The 22,541-nt window shown below is 33.3% G+C and overlaps 4 protein-coding genes across 5 annotated transcripts in view; 2 read left to right on the plus strand and 2 right to left on the minus strand.

Annotated features, from left to right (window-relative positions):
* Positions 1–411: 411 nt before the first annotated feature.
* LOC106106951 (GDP-fucose protein O-fucosyltransferase 2) lies at positions 412–2,277 on the minus strand. Its single transcript, XM_013287609.1, has one exon. The coding sequence runs from the start codon at positions 2,209–2,211 to the stop codon at positions 988–990; it is 1,224 nt and encodes a 407-aa protein (XP_013143063.1). The 5' UTR covers positions 2,212–2,277; the 3' UTR covers positions 412–987.
* Positions 2,278–2,517: 240 nt separating this feature from the next.
* LOC106107287 (alpha-centractin) lies at positions 2,518–9,773 on the plus strand. The gene is made up of 9 exons (XM_013288082.1): positions 2,518–2,686; positions 2,916–2,980; positions 3,188–3,362; positions 3,523–3,674; positions 4,230–4,373; positions 5,561–5,726; positions 6,963–7,032; positions 7,642–7,808; positions 8,734–9,773. Exons 1-9 carry the CDS (start codon positions 2,639–2,641, stop codon positions 8,875–8,877), a joined length of 1,131 nt encoding a protein of 376 aa, XP_013143536.1. The 5' UTR covers positions 2,518–2,638; the 3' UTR covers positions 8,878–9,773.
* A 556-nt stretch (positions 9,774–10,329) lies between these two features.
* LOC106107397 (aldose reductase-like) lies at positions 10,330–17,878 on the plus strand. Of its 2 annotated transcripts, none has more exons than XM_013288241.1 (7): positions 10,330–10,437; positions 14,097–14,239; positions 14,729–14,870; positions 15,545–15,739; positions 16,488–16,687; positions 17,123–17,278; positions 17,758–17,878. In XM_013288241.1, exons 1-7 carry the CDS (start codon positions 10,363–10,365, stop codon positions 17,801–17,803), a joined length of 957 nt encoding a protein of 318 aa, XP_013143695.1. In that variant the 5' UTR covers positions 10,330–10,362; the 3' UTR covers positions 17,804–17,878. The 2 variants fall into 2 exon arrangements, with proteins under 2 accessions (XP_013143695.1, XP_013143694.1); XM_013288240.1 differs by lacking the exon at positions 10,330–10,437 and adding an exon at positions 10,569–10,758.
* A 64-nt stretch (positions 17,879–17,942) lies between these two features.
* LOC106106981 overlaps positions 17,943–22,541 on the minus strand; it is a 7,712-nt gene continuing 3,113 nt past the window's right edge. Inside the window, exons 4-9 of the mRNA XM_013287645.1 lie at positions 22,408–22,530; positions 21,747–21,842; positions 21,230–21,350; positions 19,175–20,059; positions 18,515–18,583; positions 17,943–18,032 (exon numbers count right to left, since the gene is read on the minus strand). Coding sequence (XP_013143099.1) covers positions 17,995–18,032; positions 18,515–18,583; positions 19,175–20,059; positions 21,230–21,350; positions 21,747–21,842; positions 22,408–22,530 — 1,332 coding nt within the window. The 3' untranslated portion in view covers positions 17,943–17,994. The remainder of the gene's footprint in view (positions 18,033–18,514; positions 18,584–19,174; positions 20,060–21,229; positions 21,351–21,746; positions 21,843–22,407; positions 22,531–22,541) is intronic.

A 22,541-nucleotide genomic window follows, 5' to 3' on the forward strand; every position in this document is an offset into this window, starting at 1 on the left:
CCATGAATATCAACCTGCCTCCGAAATTTGGCATAGACGTAGAGGATACTCTGGAAGAACACATAGGATATTTACCTTTTTTTTAATTTCACACTGACGGAGTCGCGGGCGAAAGCTACTAGGTAATAAAGAAATAAGCCTCGATAACTTTTATCATTTATTTTTTATCACACATGAATTTTAATCACTATCTCAAAATATAAAAAACCACACATTGTATATATATATATATTTTTTATAATATAAGGTGGCAAACTGGCAAGCAGCCACCTGAATCCACCGAAATGGAAAGCGACTGCTGCCCATACTCATCCGCAATTGCAGATGCGTTGCCTACCCTTCATTGACGGAGAAGACGCACATAAAGAGGACATTTCCCCTTCCTATGCTTCTCCACCATCAAATCCACTTTACCTCCCCATCCTTTCCTCTTAAGGGTGGAAAAGAAAGGGACTTAAATATTTGTTTGAATATGTATTTATAACTAATATGGCACAATTGGAAGAAAAACCCCTTTAGGAAGTTCTACTTATGGTTAAACCAGAACAAAACTATGCATAGTTTAACAAGATAGGTTCATAGTAAAACTAACTTAATATTGGAAGACTTTCTTACTATTAGGTCCTTAAATCTAAAAAAAAAACACTATTTCATGACAGAGAATATTATCTTTCTAGCAAATGCTAGAGAAGGCAGTGAATTCAAATATTCAAGCTGAGAGATGTAAGAGTACATACTGTGCACTATGTAGGGGAAAGTATGTATTGCAGAGGATATGCTAGAGAAGGCAGTTATTTGAGATATTCTGTAAAACTGTAACAAAATATTTATTACTAACTCTCAGAGGAGACTTTGTCCACATGGAATTACACAGAAGTGTGCGTTCTTCCATACTACCCTCTACATCTATGCTAAATTTCATCAAGATCCATTCAGCTGTAAAACTCTAACAAACATCTATCTAAACTTGCATTTCAAGTGACATCTTTAGTTAATAATAGTCCATTTTGATGGTGTTTCACATTTCCCTTTATCAGGACAGAGCCTATTAAATGTAGTTGAGCTCGGAAAGCCTAATATCTCCCTTTCTTCTTGTATTCTAAATGTAAAAGTACTCTCATGGGTGCCAATAAAATAAGCAGCATGGGAACATATAATTTGATCGATAATTGCAACTCCACCATCTTTGTACATCTCTAATTCCTTTTTACTAGGTATATAAAAGTATACTTTATATCCTAATTGTTTAAGATCATTTTCTAATGTAGTTATTTCAGTTTCCGATGCATCAGTTGCAATAAAAATTGTTTTAATATCTTGTACATTGTTATTTATTATTCTATCTATCTGTTTACCAGTCTCTTGTAGTGATGGGACATCCTTTCCTCTACTGTACGCAAAGTCCCTCCGCCTCCAGTGAACGCTTACATAGTTAGTACATTTCTCAATTTTACAGTTTAGAAATTGTAATATGTAGTTTTTAGCGGTTTTAATTAAGCCGGTATTGAATTTCATGCTTTTTCTACAGTCCCAATATGCTTTAGTGCCGTAGGAGTTGTGTAAAGGTATTTCACCATGCGAAAACATGACATTTTTATCTCTTGGGTGGAGTGCAATTATTTCCCATAACTTTGTTATTTTCCCTTGAAAATTAACACAAACCGTCTCTTTTACGGTGATATTATTATATCCCCAAAACAGACCGTCGTATTTACAATCATCTGTAATGGTCCATTTGTCGTGAAATACACCATCCTCGAAAGCATTTTCGTAATTCTGTAGTACATAAAGACGGTCAATTTTTAAAGGTGTAAACGATTTTGATACAACTTCTTGTAATTCTATTACTGGTGCGTATGATTTGAGTGAATTTACATCAAAGAATTTATTCCAAGGCAATGGTTTGTTTTGCGCGCCTGTTTTCCAATGGTAAAGTCGATGCCAAGGTGGTAGCACTAAACGCCAGTTTAATTTTTTACCTGCCTTCTGTGTTTCGGCCAGCATTATAGCGAATCTCATGTAAACATCTCTTCGTAAATTAAAACCTTCGGGGGGATTCACGTCGTAGAATAAGAATTTCTCACCAGAACCTGGTTTACAATTTTTCGCAGACGCATCACAGAAACCGTTGTCATCTTTAGCTGTAGCGAATAGTAGTGTCGTTATAACAAATTGCAGTATAATAAGTGTAAACTTATTGTATAAAATCATTTTGTACTGAATTCAAATTTTTCAAAACATGGTCACATAATCTGACATTGACATTTCAAATGTGAAAAAATGTTGAGAATTTGTACAAAGAATATGCAGTCATTTACTATGGTATTGTTTGTGATTCAACGGTAAAATAGTTAAAAGCAAAGAATTTTCTACAATAATCAACGATGGAATAAATTGATTATCTTACCAGAAATATTACATTAATAAAAAAGTGCTTTTTTATATATCTTCAGATTTCTTAACAATGTTCAATTTTGTCTCGTTGTCATTTTAACTTTTATTCTTTGTCAATCTGATGTCATATTTCTGTCATGTAAGGAAATGAAAGAATTGTAAAAATCCGAACGAATGCGGATTTTATAGTAAAATACACTTAATAAACCAGTATTTCTATTTATTCTCATAATTTAAGGATAAAATGGAGTTAAACGACGTTATAGTGAACCAACCCGTGGTTATAGACAATGTAATTATTGAATATCAAAAATTATTGATCCACCGTTATGACGAATTGGCACTTTATTTTCGTCCTATTGCTTTGTATTTCATATATTTAAATATTTATACGATTTAGATAACCTTCCTTTACTATTTATTAACTTATTTAAGTATTATTCAATCATTTAGAATATATTATGAGTCATAATACGCAAAAATACCTGGTTTTCGTTTGTGATTATTTTTGTATGTTTTAGGGCTCTGGAGTTATAAAAGCGGGTTTCGCCGGTGATCAAATACCGAAATGTCGCTTTCCAAACTAGTAAGTATCTTATAAAATAAACTATATCTGGGCTGGAAAGTGTCATCTCATATCTTTTCTGTTATATCCATACCCTTCCTGTTGATGTAAAATATACCCTATATTACTGTTGTAACTCTAATAGCCAAAGAATTATTTTAAAGCCAACAAATTCCTCTTTATAATATTAGTTCAATAAGACTTTTTTAACACTTACAATTATTCCAGTATTGGTCGTCCGAAGCATGTCCGAGTGATGGCAGGTGCATTAGAAGGAGAGTTGTTTGTGGGTCCTCGTGCTGAAGAGCACAGAGGTCTGCTCAGCATCAAGTATCCAATGGAGCATGGGATAGTCACTGATTGGAATGATATGGAGAGAGTTTGGAATTACATTTATAGTAAGGTTGGTATAGTTAATTATGTGATTTTGTAAGTCTGTCAGGTGTAGGGACAAAGCATCAAGGGAAGCAGTCTAATATGAAATGTAAATTATAGTACAAAATAAAACATTTTTCCTGTTAAAGCAACACCCTGTATGACAACTGTACATAATTTTTCCACAGGACCAACTATCAACGTTTGCAGAAGAACACCCTGTGTTACTAACGGAGGCTCCTCTCAATCCTCGACGTAACAGAGAGAAGGCGGCAGAAGTATTCTTTGAGACATTTAATGTGCCTGCCCTCTTTCTATCTATGCAGGCTGTGTTAAGTTTGTGAGTATTTTTACTTAGCTTTCGCTCGCCACTTCGTTTACGTGCAGTTAAAAGTAACCTACTTGTTCCAAATGTTCTAAATATATGACTTATGTCGAAATCTGTTTAATTTAGGCTACAAATTCTAACAAACATCCATTTAAACTTTTGCATTTACAATATTAGTAAGATAGCTAACATTATAGACAATAAAATATATTATATTTCATACAAGCTTCTATCCGCGACTCCATCTGCGTGAAATTTAAAAATAATAAGAAAGAAACGAAAAAATGTAGCCTATGTTACTCACAGATAAATTACCTTTCTAACGGTGAAGGATTTTTAAAATTTTCCCCAGTAGTTTTTGAGTTATTTCAATACATACGAAAATACAAATCTTTCCTCTTTATAATATTCGTAAAGACTAGCTTTCACCCGCAAATTAGCGTGGAATTAAAAAAAAAACAAGTAGTCTATGAGTTCATCTATGACTTTTGAGATCCAATTCAGTTTAGATTACTAACATCTATCTAAACTTTCTCATTTGTAATATTTGTATGTATGTATGTATAGATACGCGACAGGTCGCACCACCGGCGTGGTGTTAGACTCAGGGGATGGTGTAACTCATGCTGTGCCGATATACGAGGGTTTCGCGATGCCTCACAGCATCATGAGAGTTGATGTCGCTGGAAGGGATGTAACGAGGTATCTTAGGTGAGAAAACTACCATATTTATATTAATTGACTACCTTTCCCCTGCGACTCCGTCCGCGTGGAATTAAAAAAATGACAGTAGCCTATGTGCCAACCGTGCGGTTTTCGCGGAACTTTCTGCCCCGCACAGCCGCGTTGTGGAACGGTCTGTCCTCGGCGGTATTTCCAAACCAATACGACTTAGGGTCCTTCAAGAAGCAAGCCTACCATTTCATCAAAGGCCAGCAACGCATCTGTAGTTCCTCTGGTGTTGCAGATGTCCATGGGCGTCGTTGACCACCGCGGTGTTTACGCCGCTCGTTTTCCCCCTTTTACTATAAAAAAAAATGTGTTCTTCCAGGCTATCCTCTACGTCTATAGCAAATTTCATCGGAACCCGTTCAGTCGTTTAGGTTAAAAACTAACAAACATTCTGTATAAAGTTTATTTATATTATACTAGTTTTTAGTTACTGCGTGAAGTTACAATTATAACAAAAACTTAGCCTAAATTTTTAATGTCACAACTATTGAAATTGACCCAGTAGTTTTTGAGTTTTTGCAATATGTACAAAAATACAAATCTTTTTTCTTTATAATGCAAATATAGAAGTAAGATTGGAGTATGTTTTTAGTATTGAAAAATCATTTTTCATTACAAAATCTATATTGTTAACAAAAAAACAGATTAAAAAAAACTTTATCAATGTTTGTTCCTTATAATCTTCGAAAATACTGGACCTATTTTGACGAAACTTTAACTCGAAGGTAGCTAAAGTATTAAAGAATGTTATAGGATACTAGGTACATTCACGGGATAAAACTAGTGTTCAAAATTAAAGTCATGGTTGTTAAAATTAACGTACGAGGACACAGAAGGAATTCTTAAAAGAGTATGTTAAGTTTTCTATTGTTGTAGCTATTTTATTTTATTCTTCTGTATAAAAATTTAAAATTATGTTTTTGAAACAAATGGCACGTAAATATAAGTGTAACTATTAACTAATTTGTTTCCGTCTAACGATCGTTTGTTTAATCTTAAGAGCAGGACCGTCGTGATACAGGCTGCGCCTAGTGCGAGGGTACTGGTCAATATATATAAAAAAAATCTACTGTATCCATAAACTGTACTTTACTACGCCGTGTATACATGATTGTTGGATTTAAATAAATCATTTTTTCATTTTCATTTTCATTTTCATCTTGCAGATTGTTACTTCGCAAAGAAGGTGTGAATCTCCGAACATCAGCGGAATTGGAGATAGTAAAGTCCATTAAAGAACGAGCTTGTTATCTTTCCCCTAACCCTTTGAAGGAGGAAACTTTAGATTCTGAACGAGCACAATATACTCTGCCTGATGGGACTTTACTTGAGGTATGTTTTTTAAATTAAATTTTGTATTTCATACTGTTAAGAACAAAATTAGTACCGTGCTATAGAATTGGCGCAACTCTAGATTATCGGCATAAACGTCGCGTCCCTAGCTGACAGCTGTCAATGTCACTAGGAGGATGGATAGATTGGCGCGCAACCTGAGTCCTGGCGAGAAGTGTTGCTCTGAGTTTAAAGCGACAATATCAAATAAATAAGTTGTCTAAAAATACAGAATTCATCGACTTGCTCTTGTCCCTATAGAAGGTCGGCATAGTATGTAGTATGTGTATATACAGAGTGATTCTTTACGGATGGAACGGTTTTGTGGTGGTAGAAGACCTCAAGAGCTATTATTTAAACGTAAAGTTTGTTGTCCGATTTTCTATAGTTTCATAGTTATTTAATTTTGTGTAAAAAAATCGGAAAAAAACAGATTTCCGACTTAAATTTGACCGTACGTACAAAATAATGTGATAGCAGTGGTGATTTTTTTTTCTTTAACAAGCCTAATAATTAGGCTTTTGTACCATTATCCCTTTTTTTTGGAATAACTCACACGAGGACTAAATAAAAAAAAATATTGTAAATTTTCTTAAAACAAAATTTCTTTAACTTTGAGAACCTGTAACTAATTTTCATACACCAACTTTTTCGTACAAGTCTCCGTCCGTTAAGAGTCACCCTGTACATCTATCTACTGTCATATATAAAACTAGCTATTCCACTAGTAATAAAAACTTTATTTTATTGTTTACATTTGTCAAATTCCCATATAGCACTTTAATGTTACTACTGTTGAAATTGTCCCAGTAGTTTTCGAGTTATTTCAATACATACAAAAATACAAATCTCTCCTCTTTATAATATTAGTATAGAAGATGGAGCTTATAATTTAGTCAAATGTTTTATTGCATGTACACGAGATGGCACTTAACTTGACAACTGATATAGTACCTTTCAGAGAAAGTGCCGGCAAAAAAAATATTTGTTCTGTCTCGTCTATATATTTAAATGTCTTTTTATCATTAACTTACCCATGTCTATACAGAGGGTTGGTACAGTTACCTCCATACATCTCTATAGCTGTCATATTTGAATTTCCATACTTTTTTAAAAGAATACTGTAAAAAATGGGACAAAAGTTAGGTTTCCGGATTTTTTTTTATTTTTTAATATTATCATCCTCTTTTTGTAATGTTTTTTTTTTATGTGATCATTAATGTATTTTGTAAACAGATAGGTCAAGCGAGGTTCCGTGCTCCTGAAGTTCTTTTCAGACCTGATCTCATCGGAGAAGAATGTGAAGGTAAGTAATATATAACTAGCTTTGGCCGTCGACTCTGTGTGGATTTTGAATATAAGTAAATACGTGTTCCAGACTATCCTCTACATCTATGACTAATTTCATTGAATTCCGTTCAGCAGTTTAGGCTACGAACTCTCACAAATGCACCTGGAAATTCTAAAAATCGTGCGGATGAAACACTAGCAGTGCAATCTATATCTATATTCTATACTAATATTATGAAGAAGAATTATTTGGATTTTTGTATGTATAGAAATAACTCAAAAACTACTGGGACAATTTAAAAAACTACGTTATCAGTGCGTAACATAGGCTATGTTTTTAATTTTTTTTTAATTAGATGCAGACGAAGTCGCGAACAGCTATGTAATTAAAAACATATAACATAGCTGTTGCTCGCGACTACGTCTGCATATAACTAAAAAATAGCCTATGTTACTCACAGATAAATTACCTTTTTAATGATGAAAGAGTTTTTGAAATTGTCCCAGTAGTTTTTGAGTTATTTCAATACATATAGAAATCTTTCATCTTTTTACTGTAGATAAATTCGAGGTATTCTATTACTAAGTAACACCCTAAGTGACATTTGAGTGTATTTTCTTTCAGGTCTCCACGAGGTGTTAATGTTCTCCATCCAGAAGTCAGATATGGATCTCCGGAAGGTGCTGTACCAGAATATTGTGCTGAGTGGAGGCTCCACTCTCTTCCGAGGGTTCGGAGACCGTCTGCTGGCAGAGATACGAAGATTAGCTCCGAAAGATATGAAGATTAGGGTGAGTTTTATTTTATTTTATTTTTATTTATAGGGTGAGTTTTATTTTTTTATTTTATTAAAGTCTTTCGACTAACATCAGGTAATATCGGGTGATTTATGACATCTTGTAGGCGTGGTACTCAGGTATTTCAACATAATGGTTGTCTTGATAGTTGATGTACTCGTAATCCTCAATATCACAATTCGTATTTCCACTAAATAATTATACATCGTAACGATATGTTTCGATTAAGATATGAAATTTTGACTTAAATTCAATTTGATTTCTTCTGATTGCGACATATATTTATAACTCCGTTCGCATAGAATTTAAAAAAAAATGTAAACATTTCAATATTGTTTAACAACTATTGACAATTTAAATACAATTAATAGAATATTTTCCAACCGTCGCCCCACTGTCCCCACGTAGAGACAGATGAGAATCCGTCTCATCTGTCCCCACGTAGAGACAATGAGAATCCGTCTCATCTGTCCCCACGTAGAGACAGATGAGAATCCGTCTCATCTGTCCCCACATAGAGACGATGAGAATCCGTCTCATATGTCCCCACGTAGAGACAGATGAGAATCCGTCTCATCTGTCCCCACGTAGAGACAGATGAGAATCCGTCTCATCTGTCCCCACGTAGAGAAAATGAGAATCCGACTCACCTTTGTTACGGGGACGGTTGGAACTTATTTTATTTCATATCGGTTCTATCTGTCACCTTATTGGTGATAGCGGGACTGAAAGGTGGATCGGATTAAATTCTCACGTGGGGACAAATCGGGGTGACGGTTGGGAATAATCCTAATTATTTAACTTGTGGTTTTGAGGGTCTATCAAAGATTATGATGTCAAGTCAAGTCTCTGTCTCCCCTATATTTTTTTTAATCTCTTTGGTTTTAAGACGTTTTATCATAAAAACTGTATAATTTAGATATCGGCGCCTCAAGAACGTTTATACTCGACATGGATAGGAGGTTCTATTCTCGCGTCTTTAGACACCTTCAGGAAGATGTGGGTCTCCAAACGAGAATATGACGAAGAAGGTCAACGTGCGGTGCATCGCAAGACATTCTAGACTTAACACTGTTTCCACTGGACGATTAGTCGACAGAAAGACTTGTTGCTTGAGAAATTCGCGCGGAATAATAAAATATAGCCTATGTTACTCAGTGATTTAATGGTGAAAGAGTTTTTGATATTGTCCCAGTAGTTTTTGAGTTATTTCAATAAATACAAAAATATAATTTCTCTCTCTTTATATTAGTATAGATCTAGATAAAACTAGCTGTTGCTTGCGACTTTGTTCTCGTGAAATTAAAACAATAATAAAAAATACAGCCTGTGTTACTCACAGATAAGTTACCTCTCTAACGGTGAAGTAATTTTTGAAATCGACCCAGTAGTTTTTAAACAAGTAATCTACCAGTGAAAATAAACTGCACGTGACTAATCGTTCAGTGGAAATGATCACTTAGCTTTGCTATGTATGGGATATGATCGGTTGATGTTAACATGGATATGCCTTTAATTGTACTTATTGAATTATTAAACTTTCAAATTTTAAAATCATGACAATTGCACTTTAGAATTTAGAAGAAAATGGGGTGTAGAGGGTATCCCACCCCTATATTAAAACTTCAAATAAAACCATAATGTTATAATCTATGTAAAAAACATCATTTTAATCAAAATGTATGTTTAAATTTTATATTACCTTGTCTATAGGCAGCTGAAATTATGCTTAAACTCTCAATATAGTGTTTTGCTGAATTATATGAAAGTGTGTATGGAAAGATTGTATTTGTGTAGTTGATTTTTAATTTATTTATCTTTCGTCTGTAGTTTTTTATGATGGCATATCCATATAATGATATCGGACATTCCGAGTAATTACGCAACAGAATGTATTGTATGGATAATTATAATTTAAGCTATAAAGTTTATATAAATATATAACAAATTTAAATCACATGAACGTATTTTATTTATAACCTAAAAACTGTTATATTTAAATACAACGACAATGTTACATGCTATAAAAAATATGCAATGTTTTTGTCAAAGAGGTCGATATTACCTTTACTAACGACAGCCAGGTTAAAAAAAAAAACTGAAGTTGCCTATGTTTTCCAGACTATCCTCTACATCTATGACTTTCATCAAGATCCGATTTAGGCTACAAACTCTAACAAACATGCATCTAAACTTTCATATTTATAGTACAAGCTTTCGCCGGCGACTCCGTCCGCGTGCAATAAAAAACAAAAGTAAGTAGCCTTTGTTATCCAGACTATCCTCTACATATATGACTTAGCATTAAGGCTACAAGCTCTGATATACAAAAATCTAAACTTTTGCATTTATAATATTAGTAAGATTTTAAAATAGATTCGACGAATGAAATTATCCGTTAATATACGAGTTTTATTATATACAGAATATTGAATAACAATTACTCTTGACCTCATTGCCGGAAAAAAACTCATGATAACTCGGTACTTGAGATTATTATCATTATCACTTCGTCTTCGTGTGCGGAAGATCGCGGACGCTGACAAAAATGGCTCCAAATGTTCCTGTCGTCACCTTTAATAATGGAAAAACTATTCCAGCCATCGGTTTAGGAACATGGAAGGTAAGAAAATATACAATTTGTTTTTTTGAAGTATTTTCTTTATGTATTTTTATGTAAAATTATTTTTTAAAAATAGACCTATCCATTTATACAGATCAGATATTGAAAATATTTTGTCATTTGTCACTGTCAAAAACTTTTTTTGCCGGCATTCCTTTCGATAGTAGATAAAATACTTTGTATTACATAGTTTATCTCTAATAAGAATCTAGTTGGAATACATTGTGATTTGAAAATATATCGAAAATGGCGGCAGTAGTTCCTAGAGTGAAATTCCATAATGGAATTGAATGTCCGATTCTCGGAATAGGAACATGGAAGGTAAAGTGACTTTTTATTATAGAAAAACAAGAGTTGCGCCGTATATCCTCTGCTTAACTCTTTGGGTTAATTGCTTTTTATGGCTTTGTTAATTTAAACATTATAATTATAATAAACTAGCTGTCGGCGACTCCGTCGACACGAAATTAAAAAAAAATAGCCTGTTTTCTTCTAGAACTTTAGACTATGTTCTACGTCTGTGCCAAAGTTCAGAGAGAAACAACAAACTAGTAAAATAACAAACACAATAATTAATGTATACAGTTGTACTCGGAGTAAATTATCAAGGGAGACAGCCATTTAGTATGGATTTTGTAAACAAAGAGACTGCCTTAGACCAAATCTATACTTCTATACTAATATAATAAAGTGTAAATACACTACTTTGTAGCAGATGTTAGCAATTGCAGCATATTTTAAAATAAATCTTACTTGAATATAAAGCCCTACACTTACAACACACTTTATGCTATATATTTTCATGTTATTAAATTTTGGAGGTAAATAAATTGCAGAATAACCTTCATGTGGGAAAGGGACAAACTACAAGCCAACATTATGAAAGCAAAATTTCCATGCTATATTGGTATTGGTATTGGTATTTAATATCAAAGGTCTTTGTTCATTTGAGCATTTAAATTTTAACATTTGCAATTGAGAATTTGACAAATGTAAACAATAAAATAAAGTTTTTATAATTTCATGAGGGTGAAGCTGCATGGGAACAGCTAATTTGTAAATTTGCCAGCTATAGTGTGTCTAAATAAGTTAGATTAGTTGGACAATTCACTTCCAATTTAGTAGGGATGGTTGTGTAAAATCAGTCATGAATCTCATGAATTTTCGATTTTTATTCTTATAGAAGTTGGAATTGATAGATTCATAGTTATAACTTGTGAATTGAAAAAAAAAACACTGTTTTTTCAAATTAGCAATGACCATTACAAATAATGAGAGTAAATAAATGTTTATTACTATCGCTATTATTTCTGTCATCGCTAAATTCTGACCACTATAAGCAATAATAGAATTATCCTCTAAGTTAGTTAATAAGAAAATAATAATTTTAGTTGAGTTTGATAATTATTTAAACCGAATATCGATAGTTCAAAATTGTTTGCTGCGTGTTTGTTTCGTCACTATGATACCTGTCTATTAAGTACGGCATTTGCTTTCATACGAATTGAATTCGATACTTCATATGCATCATTTATCAAACTAATCTATCTTATTTAGACAAACTATAGCATTTACATTTTATTAGATTAAAGTTATAGTAAAGGATTATAATATACGAGCTGTTGCCCGCGACTTCGTCTGCGTGGTATTAGAAAACATACGAACTATATAAATTACAAAAAGCTATGTATTCCTCGGGAACCGGACACCTCGGGGATGAAGCTTATCCCATGTGTACTCCAGACTTTGTTTTATATCTGTGACAAATTTCAATAAGATATGTTGAACCGTTGCAGAATAATCGAGTAAACATTAAAAAACTAAATTAATGAATCCTACGGGAACCGTAACTATTCCCGGGATAAAAAGTAGCCTATGTGTTCTTCCCGACTATGCTCTAAACCTGTGCCAAATTTCATGGAGATCTGTTCAGCCTTTTAAGCTACAAACGCTAACAAACATCCATCCATCTAAACTTTCGCATTTATAATATTAGTAAGATTAGTAAACAATTGTATCTGTAATAGATAAAGCAATACTTTTATCTGTTTATTGCATTATCTTTAATAGGATGATGATGGTTATAATGTATTATTACTTGACTATATATACTAATCTTATCTACCTATATCTTTACCAATATAATAAAGTGTAAACACACATTTATGTAGGATGTCAGCAATTACAGTATCATCTATCTCCTTTCACATAATCCATCCATCTCTTTCTATGTCTACCTCTACCGGTGTCCACACTCGTAACTAACATTCTCCTTGTAACATGCGATTCATCCTCACAACATGCCCCCACACTAACCTTTTACTCCTTACCTTCTCTACCACTGGGGCTACTCTCAAACTTCCTCTATTATACTCATTTCGTATCTAACGTAAATAAATGCCAAATGAGTATATTAGAGGAAGTTTGAGAGTATCTTAGTATATTTTTGAATTACCCCTTTTTATAACATAAGGTGGTAAACGAGCAGGCGGCCACCTGAATCTATCGAAATAAAACGCGACCGCTGCCCATAAACATCCGCAATTGCAGATGCGTTGCCTACCCTTCATTGACGGAGGAGACGCACATAAAGAGGAAATTTTCCCTTCCTCTGCGTCTCCACCGTCAAATCCACTTTTCTGGAAAGGGACTGAAATTGCACTTCACGCCTATTTTCTTTGTTACACCAGGCGAGCCGACCCCTTCATGCGAAGACGTTAAAGCGGGCTCTACCACTGCTAAATCTGTCAAATCGTTAATCGCGGGAAATAGCTATAAATTGTTTAAAAATTCATGTAAGATGTAGAGATTTGCTGTTATACAATAAGAGGTTATAACCCTATTTACATAAGGTTTTAGTATGGTTAAAAATATTGTAGCAAATATTTTAGAGCTGTTTATCGTAGGTTAAAGTTCATGACAAGATCACTTTACATGATATGGTTATGTAATATTGACAATTATGTAACTAAGATGAATTTTATATAATAGCTGTTGCCTACGACTCCGTCCGCGTGAAACCAAAAAATATTGGTGTAAGGTATTTTATTCGGACCAGTTTTTGCGTCAATCAAACATGTTTGTATTTTTTTTTTGTTCAAATATATTATGTTGTATTGTGTTGCAGTGTGTTTTGGAACTGATTAAATGTGTATTATTATTATTATTATTATTATAAATGTCCAAAAATACATCTTTCCTCTTTATAATTAGTATACTAGGCTAGCTGTTGCTCGCGATTTTGTCCGCGTGGAAATAAATATTGCAATAAATATAGCATATAGTGATATAGAATGGTGAAAGAATTTTTAAAATCGACCCAATAGTTTTTGAGTTTTTTCAATAAATCCAAAAATACAAATCTTTCCTCTTCATAATATTAGTATAGACTAGAAGGCAACTAAGAATATAAAAAATTCTTTAAAAATCAAGCATTTCTGGAGATTACAACCAAAATAAAGCAAAAACCCACTTGTGTAATGTAATAACAAATAAACTCAAAAACTACTGGGACGATTTTAAAAATTCTTTCACCATTAAAATGGCAATTTATCTGTGAGTAACAAAGGATATATTTTTTTTAATTTTACGGGGACGATGTCGCGAGCAATAGCCAGTTAATAATATTTTTTTTATAACCCATTTATGATGTATTCCAGTCAAAGCCAGGTGAAGTAACCCAAGCTGTAAAGGATGCTATAGACATTGGATATCGTCACATAGACTGCGCGTTCGTGTATGGCAATGAGAAGGAAGTGGGGGAGGCTATTACTGCTAAAATAAAGGAGGGAGTTGTTAAACGGTAAGGTAGTTTAAAAATATTATCTTTGTAATATTATAAATGCGAAAGTTTAGATGGATGGATGTTAGAGTTTGTAGAGGGTAGTCAGCAATACGTCTAGTAAGTTATAATTTGGTATGCCTTGTTTAAAGAAATAGTTGAAGTAATATTGACTAATGGTCGGTTTCCCAGCCATCTTTAATCGTAGTTTCTAGTTCAACTTTCATAAAATGAGTTTCCGAACTAAACTTGAGTTTTAACTAATTAATTTATGTACTGTTACTAATATAAATGTAAAGTATATATGGATGGATGTTTGTTAAAGTTTGTAGCCTAAACGGCTGAACGGATTTCGATGAAATTTGGCATAGTATATGATAGTCTGGAAGAACACATAGGCTTCACTTTTGCTTTTTTTTAATTCCACGCGGATGGAGTCGCGGGCGAATGCTAGTGATAAAATGGAAAATTCAGTAATCCAGGTTATAGGTTTTTATTTGTTTTCTCTAGGGAGGATTTGTTTATTACCTCCAAGTTGTGGAACACTTTCCACCGCCCGGATTTGGTGAGGGGTGCGTTGCAAAAGACATTGGAGTATTTAAATGTGGACTATTTGGATCTATATTTAATACATTGGCCGCAGGCTTATAAGGTAAGATCCATTTATACTAAAACTAGCTGTTGCTCGCGACTTTGCCCACGTTAAATTAAAAAATATAGCCATGTTACTCACTGATAACAGCTTTTTAATGGTGAAAGAATTTATAGCTGTCCCAGTAGTTTTTGAGTTGTATAAATATCTACAAAAATGTAAATCTTTCCTTTTTCTAACTTTAGTGTAGATTGTAAATAGGAAAGATTTGTTTTTTTTGTATGTATTGATATAACTCAAAAACTACTGGGATAGTTATAAATTCTTTCACCATTAAAAAGCTACGTTATCAGTGAGTAACATAGGTTATTTCTTTTAATTTTTTTTTCAAGAGTATGATGTCGTAAGCAAAAATTAGTTTTAGATGTTGATACTGTTCAGTACAATTTTACGAACGTCGGTGGCTCAGTGGTTTAAGCACTTGATTTGTAATCTACAGGTCTTGGGTTCGAATCCCGCTGTACTAATGTGATTTACGATTTTTCGAATTTCATACGTACATAATTTACCCGACGTTCTTACGGTGAAGGAAAACACCGTGATGCAAATTGGTGAAGAAACTCAAAGATATGTGTGAAGTCGCGCAGTGCAGGTTAACTATGTCCTAGTCACTAACTTAGAGCAGGCTTACTCAAGGGGATGGGAAACTACCGTTATTTTTCTACTATTTTTAGGAAGATGGAGATTTATTCCCTATGGATGAGTCAAATAAGATCCAATTCTCCGATGTGGATTATTTGGATACATGGAAGGCTCTAGAACCATTACAGAAAGAGGGTTTAGTGAAAAGTCTTGGAGTTTCAAACTTTAATTCTAAACAATTAACCCGTTTGCTGCAAATTGCTACTGTGAAACCCGTTACTAACCAGGTTTGTTATATCTATACTATTATAATAAAGCGTAAACACACTACTTTGTGACGTAAGATGTCAGCAATTACAGCATATTTTTGAATAATTCTTTCTTTAATAAAAAGCCCTATATTTACGACACGCTATAGGCTATATATTTTCATGCTATTTAATTTACGGTGTAAATGAATTGAGAAAAATGTCATACGAAAAACAAAATTACAAGCCAATCAAGCAAGGCTGTTAACGGTAATTTTTAGCCAATAATAACAGCGGAATTTTAGTATCCATTCCATTTTAAAAGGAAAGGATGGGAAAGGGATTTATAAAAGACAATAGGAAGGGGAAATATTTATTTGTGTCTGATTGAAGGTAGGCAATATTTTTAATGCGGATATCTAGATAATGGACACTTAGTTCTGTGAATTTAGTTGACTATTTGGGTTTAAAAATCCAATTAAAATGCCTTATACAAATATGTCTCTTAATTTCTCATATCTATTATAATCTCTCTTTATAAAGGGGAAAGATTTTTTAGTTTTGTATGTATTGAAATAACTCAAAAACTACTGGGGCAATTTCAAACATTCTTTCACCATTAAGCTACGTTATCAGTAACATTTATTTTAAATTTATAGACGAAATCGCCAGCAATAGCTAAATAAATAGAATAACAGCCTTTTCAGTTATCATACAAGTTATAATAAAATTAGTAGAAATTCTATTCTTTTGTGTAGATATTTTAATGTAGTACTTATTCAAACAGGTGGAATGTCATCCGTATTTAAACCAAAGTCGTTTAAAATCATTCTGTGAGGAACATAATATATTGATAACTGCTTACTCCCCGCTGGGGTCTCCGGACAGACCCTGGGCTAAGCCCGGAGACCCTCAACTCTTGGAGGATGAGAAGTTGAAGGTGATCGCTGATAGACTGGGGAAGACTGTGGCTCAAGTCTTAATTAGGTATGTTTCTTACTAATAAGGAAATGGATGGATTTTTGTTAGTTTGTAGCCTAAACTGCTGAATAGATCTCGGTCAAATTAGGACATAAATGTAGAAGATACTCTTATGGCTGGTTCACACTTGTCAAGTTCAGTTACAGGACTTAAAAGGTTGTTAAAGTTTTTTTTAATTCCGAGCGGACGAAGTCGCGATCGAATATTTTTAAAATAGCTAGTACATAATTACTAGTTATTCTGCCGACGCTTTTCAAATTAAACGTGTTATTAACCGTTTTCAAAAAAAAATCTGTATTTATGTTACTTTCGTTCTTAGTTGGCTTATTATATATTTTTTTCGATAGTATGTCATTTGGTCCCATTTATATAATAATCAAAAACTATTAATTAGTTTTTGAGTTTAGCAAATTTTACCAAAAAGTTCAATTTTTCTTCCAGATATCAAATAGACCGCGGCAACATTGTGATACCTAAGTCGGTGACAAAATCTAGAATTGCGAGCAACTTCCAGGTGTTTGACTTCAAATTGTCTAACGAAGATCTGGAACTAATCAATAGTTTCGATTGTAACGGACGTCTGGTGCCAATGACGGCGTGAGTATAATAAAATAAAAAGCATATTTTGATTCCTTATAAAATACAGGTTACAATTAGTTTTTTGATTAAACATTTCTTAACATAACTGTACTTATTTGGGGGAGTTTGATCACATTTAAGGCGAAATTTAGTGTATTTTGGGGGATGTCGATCATATTTTGGGGAAGTTTAGTGTATTTGGGGGAAATTGATCAAATTTTGGCTATTTTTGCTGCCTTTTGGGGGAGTTTGATCACATTTTTGAGAATACACCTGATTAACGGAACTTGGTAATATTTACGGAGTGTTGTATATTTGGGAGACTCTGATCACTCTTTGGGAAAGCGTGGTGTATTTTGGGGGAGATAGGTAACATTTAAGAGGATGTTTAGTGTATTCCGGGGACTTTACCACATTTTGGAGGATATTTTGTCAAATGGTATCACCCTCCTTGTGAATTGCAACCTAAATATTTTACTATAATTGTTTTTTTACAGTTCTCTCGGCCACAAATACCATCCTTTCGAGAACGATGATTATTAAACGAAAATACAATGTAATTGTTGAATACTAAAAGGCATTTATTGTTAAGTATGAATAAAGGAATTTATATTTGAATTTTGTGTTTTTATATACAAGAAAATTGTCAAGAAAAAGTTATTAATAAGACATTTTATTAAATAACAGAATAAGTTTGACAAATACATTATTAATAATTAAATACTGTTTTACCATTATAATATTTTTTTTCCTGATGGTTTCTTTACTAACCCTGTAACAATAAAACATGAAATAAACAAAATAAAAATATAACACTAAGGGCCTCTCCCACCAAATTGTCAGATAACCATCCAATCGTAAATTCCCTTATCTGAGTGACGTCATTTTAAGCTATCTGAACCTCTATCAGCCAGTGGTGGACAAGCTAGAAAGTTTACAATATCTCATATTGATGACTAGCTTCCGCCCTCGACTCCGCGTGGTATTAAAAGACAAAAGTAAATAGTATTTATCTTCCAGATTATCTACATCTATGACAATCAAAAGGATCCGTTCAGTTTTTAGCATTTATATAAAGATATATACAAACATTACGTTACGGGCTTGCCCCACTACTGGCTGATAGAGGCTCAGATAGCTTAATGACGTCACTGTCAGGGGGAACAAAATCCGATAGTTTTAGTATTTTACACGTTGCATTATCAGACAATTAACAATTTGGTGGGAAAGAACTTAATTGGTAAAAATACTTACTGGCTATATTAGTTGTCTTGTTGATTTTCTGTAGACTCGCTGATGACGTCACATTCTTCACATTTGTCCCTGAAATGAGTACAATAATACTAAAGTAACAATGTAAAAATAAACTATACTAACATAAAGAGAAAAGATTTTTATTTTTGTATGTATTGAAATAACTCAAAAACTACTGGGACAATTTTACAAATTCTTACACCATTAGAAAGGTAATTTATCTATAACATAGGCTTTATTTTATTAAATGAAATAAATCATATAAATGTTATAAATGCGAAAGTTTGGATGGATGGATGTTTGTTAGCGTTTGTAGCCTAAACGGCTGAACGGATCTCCATGAAATTTGGCACAGGTTTAGAGCATAGTCTGGAAGAACACATAGGCTACTTTTTATCCCGGGATAAGTTACGGTTCTGGGGTTCATTAATTTAGTTTTTTAATGTTTACTCGATCATTCTGCAACGGTTCAACATATCTTATTGAAATTTGGCACAGATATAAAACAAAGTCTGGAGTACACATGGGATGAGGTTCATCCCCGAGGTGTCCGGTTCCCGGGATACGTAGCTTTTTGTTATATATATATATATATAGTTCGTATGTTTTCTTATACCACGCGGACGAAGTCGCGGTCATCAGCTAGTTTATAATACTTACTTGGGCTCATCCTGTATGCGTTCATTTTCATTGGTATTTTCGTCTGCAAAATTTTCTCTTTATTAATATTATTAAATCTTTTATTAATTGGTTTGATTATTTCAGTGTTGCTAGATTTTATATCTGAGTGTTTGTTTATTTCATTCTTTTTTATGCTTGGTTTTAAATTAATCCTTTTTGTTTGTGGCATTTCTTTGTTAATATTTTTAGTTTCTTGAGAATTCTTGATTTCTTCGATTTTTGTTACATTCTCTTTGTTAGTTGAGTTCTTTTCTGGGAGTTTCTTACCTTTTTGTTTGGTTTCTTCATCTTTTTTTGGTTTTTCGATATTTTCTTTATTTGGTACATTCGTTTTGTCCGTTTTTTGTAATTTGTTTTTTGAATTATCAACTAAATCTGGTTTCATTGTGGCTTTATTTAATTTATCTTTAGTTTTGTTAACAACTTCTTCGTTAGATTCTTTAGTTGGTTTTTTCATATTCTTATTATCTTTATTAGATACTTTTGTTGGATCTTTCACTTTAGAATTTCTAGCTTTTTCTAATACGTTAGTATCTTTGTGATTTTCATTACTTTTCTTAGGTTTATCTGCAGTTTTATTGGATGAACGATTATCATTATTCTCTTTGCCTTTAATTTTGCTTTTCTTTGGGAATGCCGTCGGTGGTCCCATAACTTCGTTTGTTTTATTCTTCTTTGGTACTGGAAGATCTCCATCGTTAGGTCTCTTCTGGACCTTGGATGGTTCAGATCCTGAAGTTCCTTCCTGAGCTTTGAGACATGTGCTGATGATCTTAGATAGGAGTAACGTCCTCTCTTCTGTGTCAACTGATGGATTTGACATTTCTTTGTTTGCTTGTGTTATTATTTTAAGAGATGTTTCATCTGAAATACGGTTGTTATCGATGTAGTTATAAGCGGTTTAATTTTAAATTTTATCAACTAAAAGCTGTTCCCTTGCGACTTCATCCGCATGAATATATGAAAAATTTTATTTTATTGTTTACATTTGTCAAATTATCAATAGTAAATATCATTTTGACATGAAAAACCATAGCAATCTTTCTTCCTTGATGTTGGCAGCAACTTATGGTCTCTTTCCCACATTAGGGTTTTATCCAAAATATTTACCCCCTAAGTTTAACGGCGAGAAAATATTAAGCCTAAAGCGTGAGGTAAGTGTAGGGCTTTTTATTAAATGAAGAATTATACAAAAATATGCTGTAATTGCTGACATCTTAGACAACAAAGAAGTGTGTGTTTACGCTTTATTATAATAGTGTAGATAAGGAAAAAAATTGTTGTAAAATAAGTTTTTTTGTGTGTGATTATTGATATTAGTCTCATTTCTTGATTTATTATTGCTCCTACATAGATTGTAATACTAAGTTATTCATTTTTGAGCGTCGGTGGCTCAGTGGTTTGAACACATGACTTGTAATCTACAGGTCTTGGGTTCGAATCCCGCCGCCATGTACCAATGTGATTTTAGATTTTTCGAATATTCATATGTACATAATTTACCCGACGTTCTTACGGTGAAGGAAAACATCGTGATGCACATATCGGCGAAGAAATTCAAAGATATGTGTGAAGTCAACCAACCCGCACTTAGCCAGCGTGGTTGACTATGTCCTAGTCACCCTAACTTTAGGGTAGGCTCCGAGCCCCTCGGTGGGGACGTATAGTGAGCTGGTGATGATGATTCATTATCTGTACTAATATTAACTAAATAATGTGTAAACCACTACTTTGTGAAGTAAGAAGTCAGCAATCGCAGTATATTTTTGAAAAATTCTAACTTTAATAAAAAGCCCTACACTTACGTCACGCTTTAGGCTATATATTTTAACGCTACACGCTTACACTTAGGAGGTAATTAAATCGAAAAAACCTTCATGTGTGAAAGGGACCATAAAAAGGCCAACATTAAGTAAGCAAGGTTATGGTAACGGTATTTTTGATATTTGCAATTGAGAATTTGTCAAGTAAACAATAAAAAAAAGTTTTAATATGCGGATGAAGACGGGAACAGCTAGTATTATTTAATCTTACCCATATACTCCAAGCTGAGTTTCATACGATGTCTGAAGTAAGCGACAGTCGAAGGTTTACTCTCCAACGTCCAAGAAAGTTCTAGAACGTTTGCGCATTGCAGCTGATAGCCGCCTTCTGACTGTAACATTATTTTACTATTTTTATGACTTAAGGCATTCAAGGCTACTTGAATTCGCCGAAAAAGCGAAATAACGCCATAGTTACTTTGGCGACTGCGTCCGCGCTGAATTAAAAAAAGTAGCCTGTGTTTCAGACTATCTTCTAAATCTATGAAACATAGATCCTTTCAGCAGTTTAGGCTACAAACTCTAACATACATCAAAACTATATAGTAATCTATACTAATATTATAAAGAGGAACGATTTGTATTTCTGTATGTATTGAAATAACTCAAAAACTACTGGGTCAATTTCAATAAATTCTTGCACCAGTAAACTACGTTATCCCAGAGTAACATAGGCTATATTTACTATTTTCAACGCGGACGAAGTCACGAACTAGTCTATCACTTACCAATGGGGTCATAAATAAATCATCTCCATACATTTCCGCGAGACGAGCGAGTGTGCTCCGCCGAGACCTATATGTCGCTGCATAACTTTTTAACACCTAGGATAAACAATTTAAAAAAAAAAAACAAAATAAAAAAATATTAAAAGAAGTGCACAAAAAGTGGTGTAACCCCCTCCAGGGGGCTCAAACCTCATCCCCCAGGAGAAATAGACTTAAAATAATATACAGTAGAACCTCGATAACTCAAAAACCTCTATATCTTCAAATAATATATTCCCTTCCCATCAGAGCACAAAATCTCTACAACATAGACCCTTGATAACTTAAAACCTCTATAACTTCAAATATCTTGTGTTTCTCTTGGACTTTAACTTATCAAGGTTCTACTGTATTAATAACATCTAGACTAGATCTAGATCTTTAAGCCTAGACTAGATTAGAAGAAAAACTTTGTGTTTTGTTCATATTTAAATAAATCAATATCTACTGGACCGATTTCAAAAATTCTTTCAACATTAAAAAGCTATGTTTTTAGTGAGTGGCATTCTACTTTTGTTATGTTTTGATTCACGCGGGACATCGTGTGTTATATTTTTGGGCCTCTTTCACGGCATTACTGTTGGTTTGCTGTTAATTGTTTATTAAAAAAAAACTTTCATACCTCAAAAGCATCACTTGGAGTAATCATTTTACTTAGCACAGAGTTAGTTAGTTCTCTTTCATTAGCCTGTTTTGATGCGACAATTTGAAGACATCTGTAAAATGGCTGACCAAAGCTACGATTCTGGAATAAAA

The sequence above is a fragment of the Papilio polytes genome, unplaced genomic scaffold (assembly GCF_000836215.1).
Source record: "Papilio polytes unplaced genomic scaffold, Ppol_1.0 DF822067.1, whole genome shotgun sequence".
In the NCBI taxonomy this organism is placed as follows: Eukaryota; Metazoa; Arthropoda; class Insecta; order Lepidoptera; family Papilionidae; genus Papilio; species Papilio polytes.

Coding starts and splice junctions, on each gene's coding strand:
- LOC106106951 (XM_013287609.1), bottom strand. CDS start 2,211: ATGATTTTATACAATAAGTTTACACTTATTATACTGCAATTTGTTATA.
- LOC106107287 (XM_013288082.1), top strand. CDS start 2,639: ATGGAGTTAAACGACGTTATAGTGAACCAACCCGTGGTTATAGACAAT. Junction 2,687..2,915: donor AACCCGTGGTTATAGACAAT/GTAATTATTGAA, acceptor TGTATGTTTTAG/GGCTCTGGAGTTATAAAAGC. Junction 3,363..3,522: donor GGAATTACATTTATAGTAAG/GTTGGTATAGTT, acceptor ATTTTTCCACAG/GACCAACTATCAACGTTTGC.
- LOC106107397 (XM_013288241.1), top strand. CDS start 10,363: ATGGCTCCAAATGTTCCTGTCGTCACCTTTAATAATGGAAAAACTATT. Junction 14,240..14,728: donor AAGGAGGGAGTTGTTAAACG/GTAAGGTAGTTT, acceptor TGTTTTCTCTAG/GGAGGATTTGTTTATTACCT. Junction 15,740..16,487: donor TGAAACCCGTTACTAACCAG/GTTTGTTATATC, acceptor TTATTCAAACAG/GTGGAATGTCATCCGTATTT.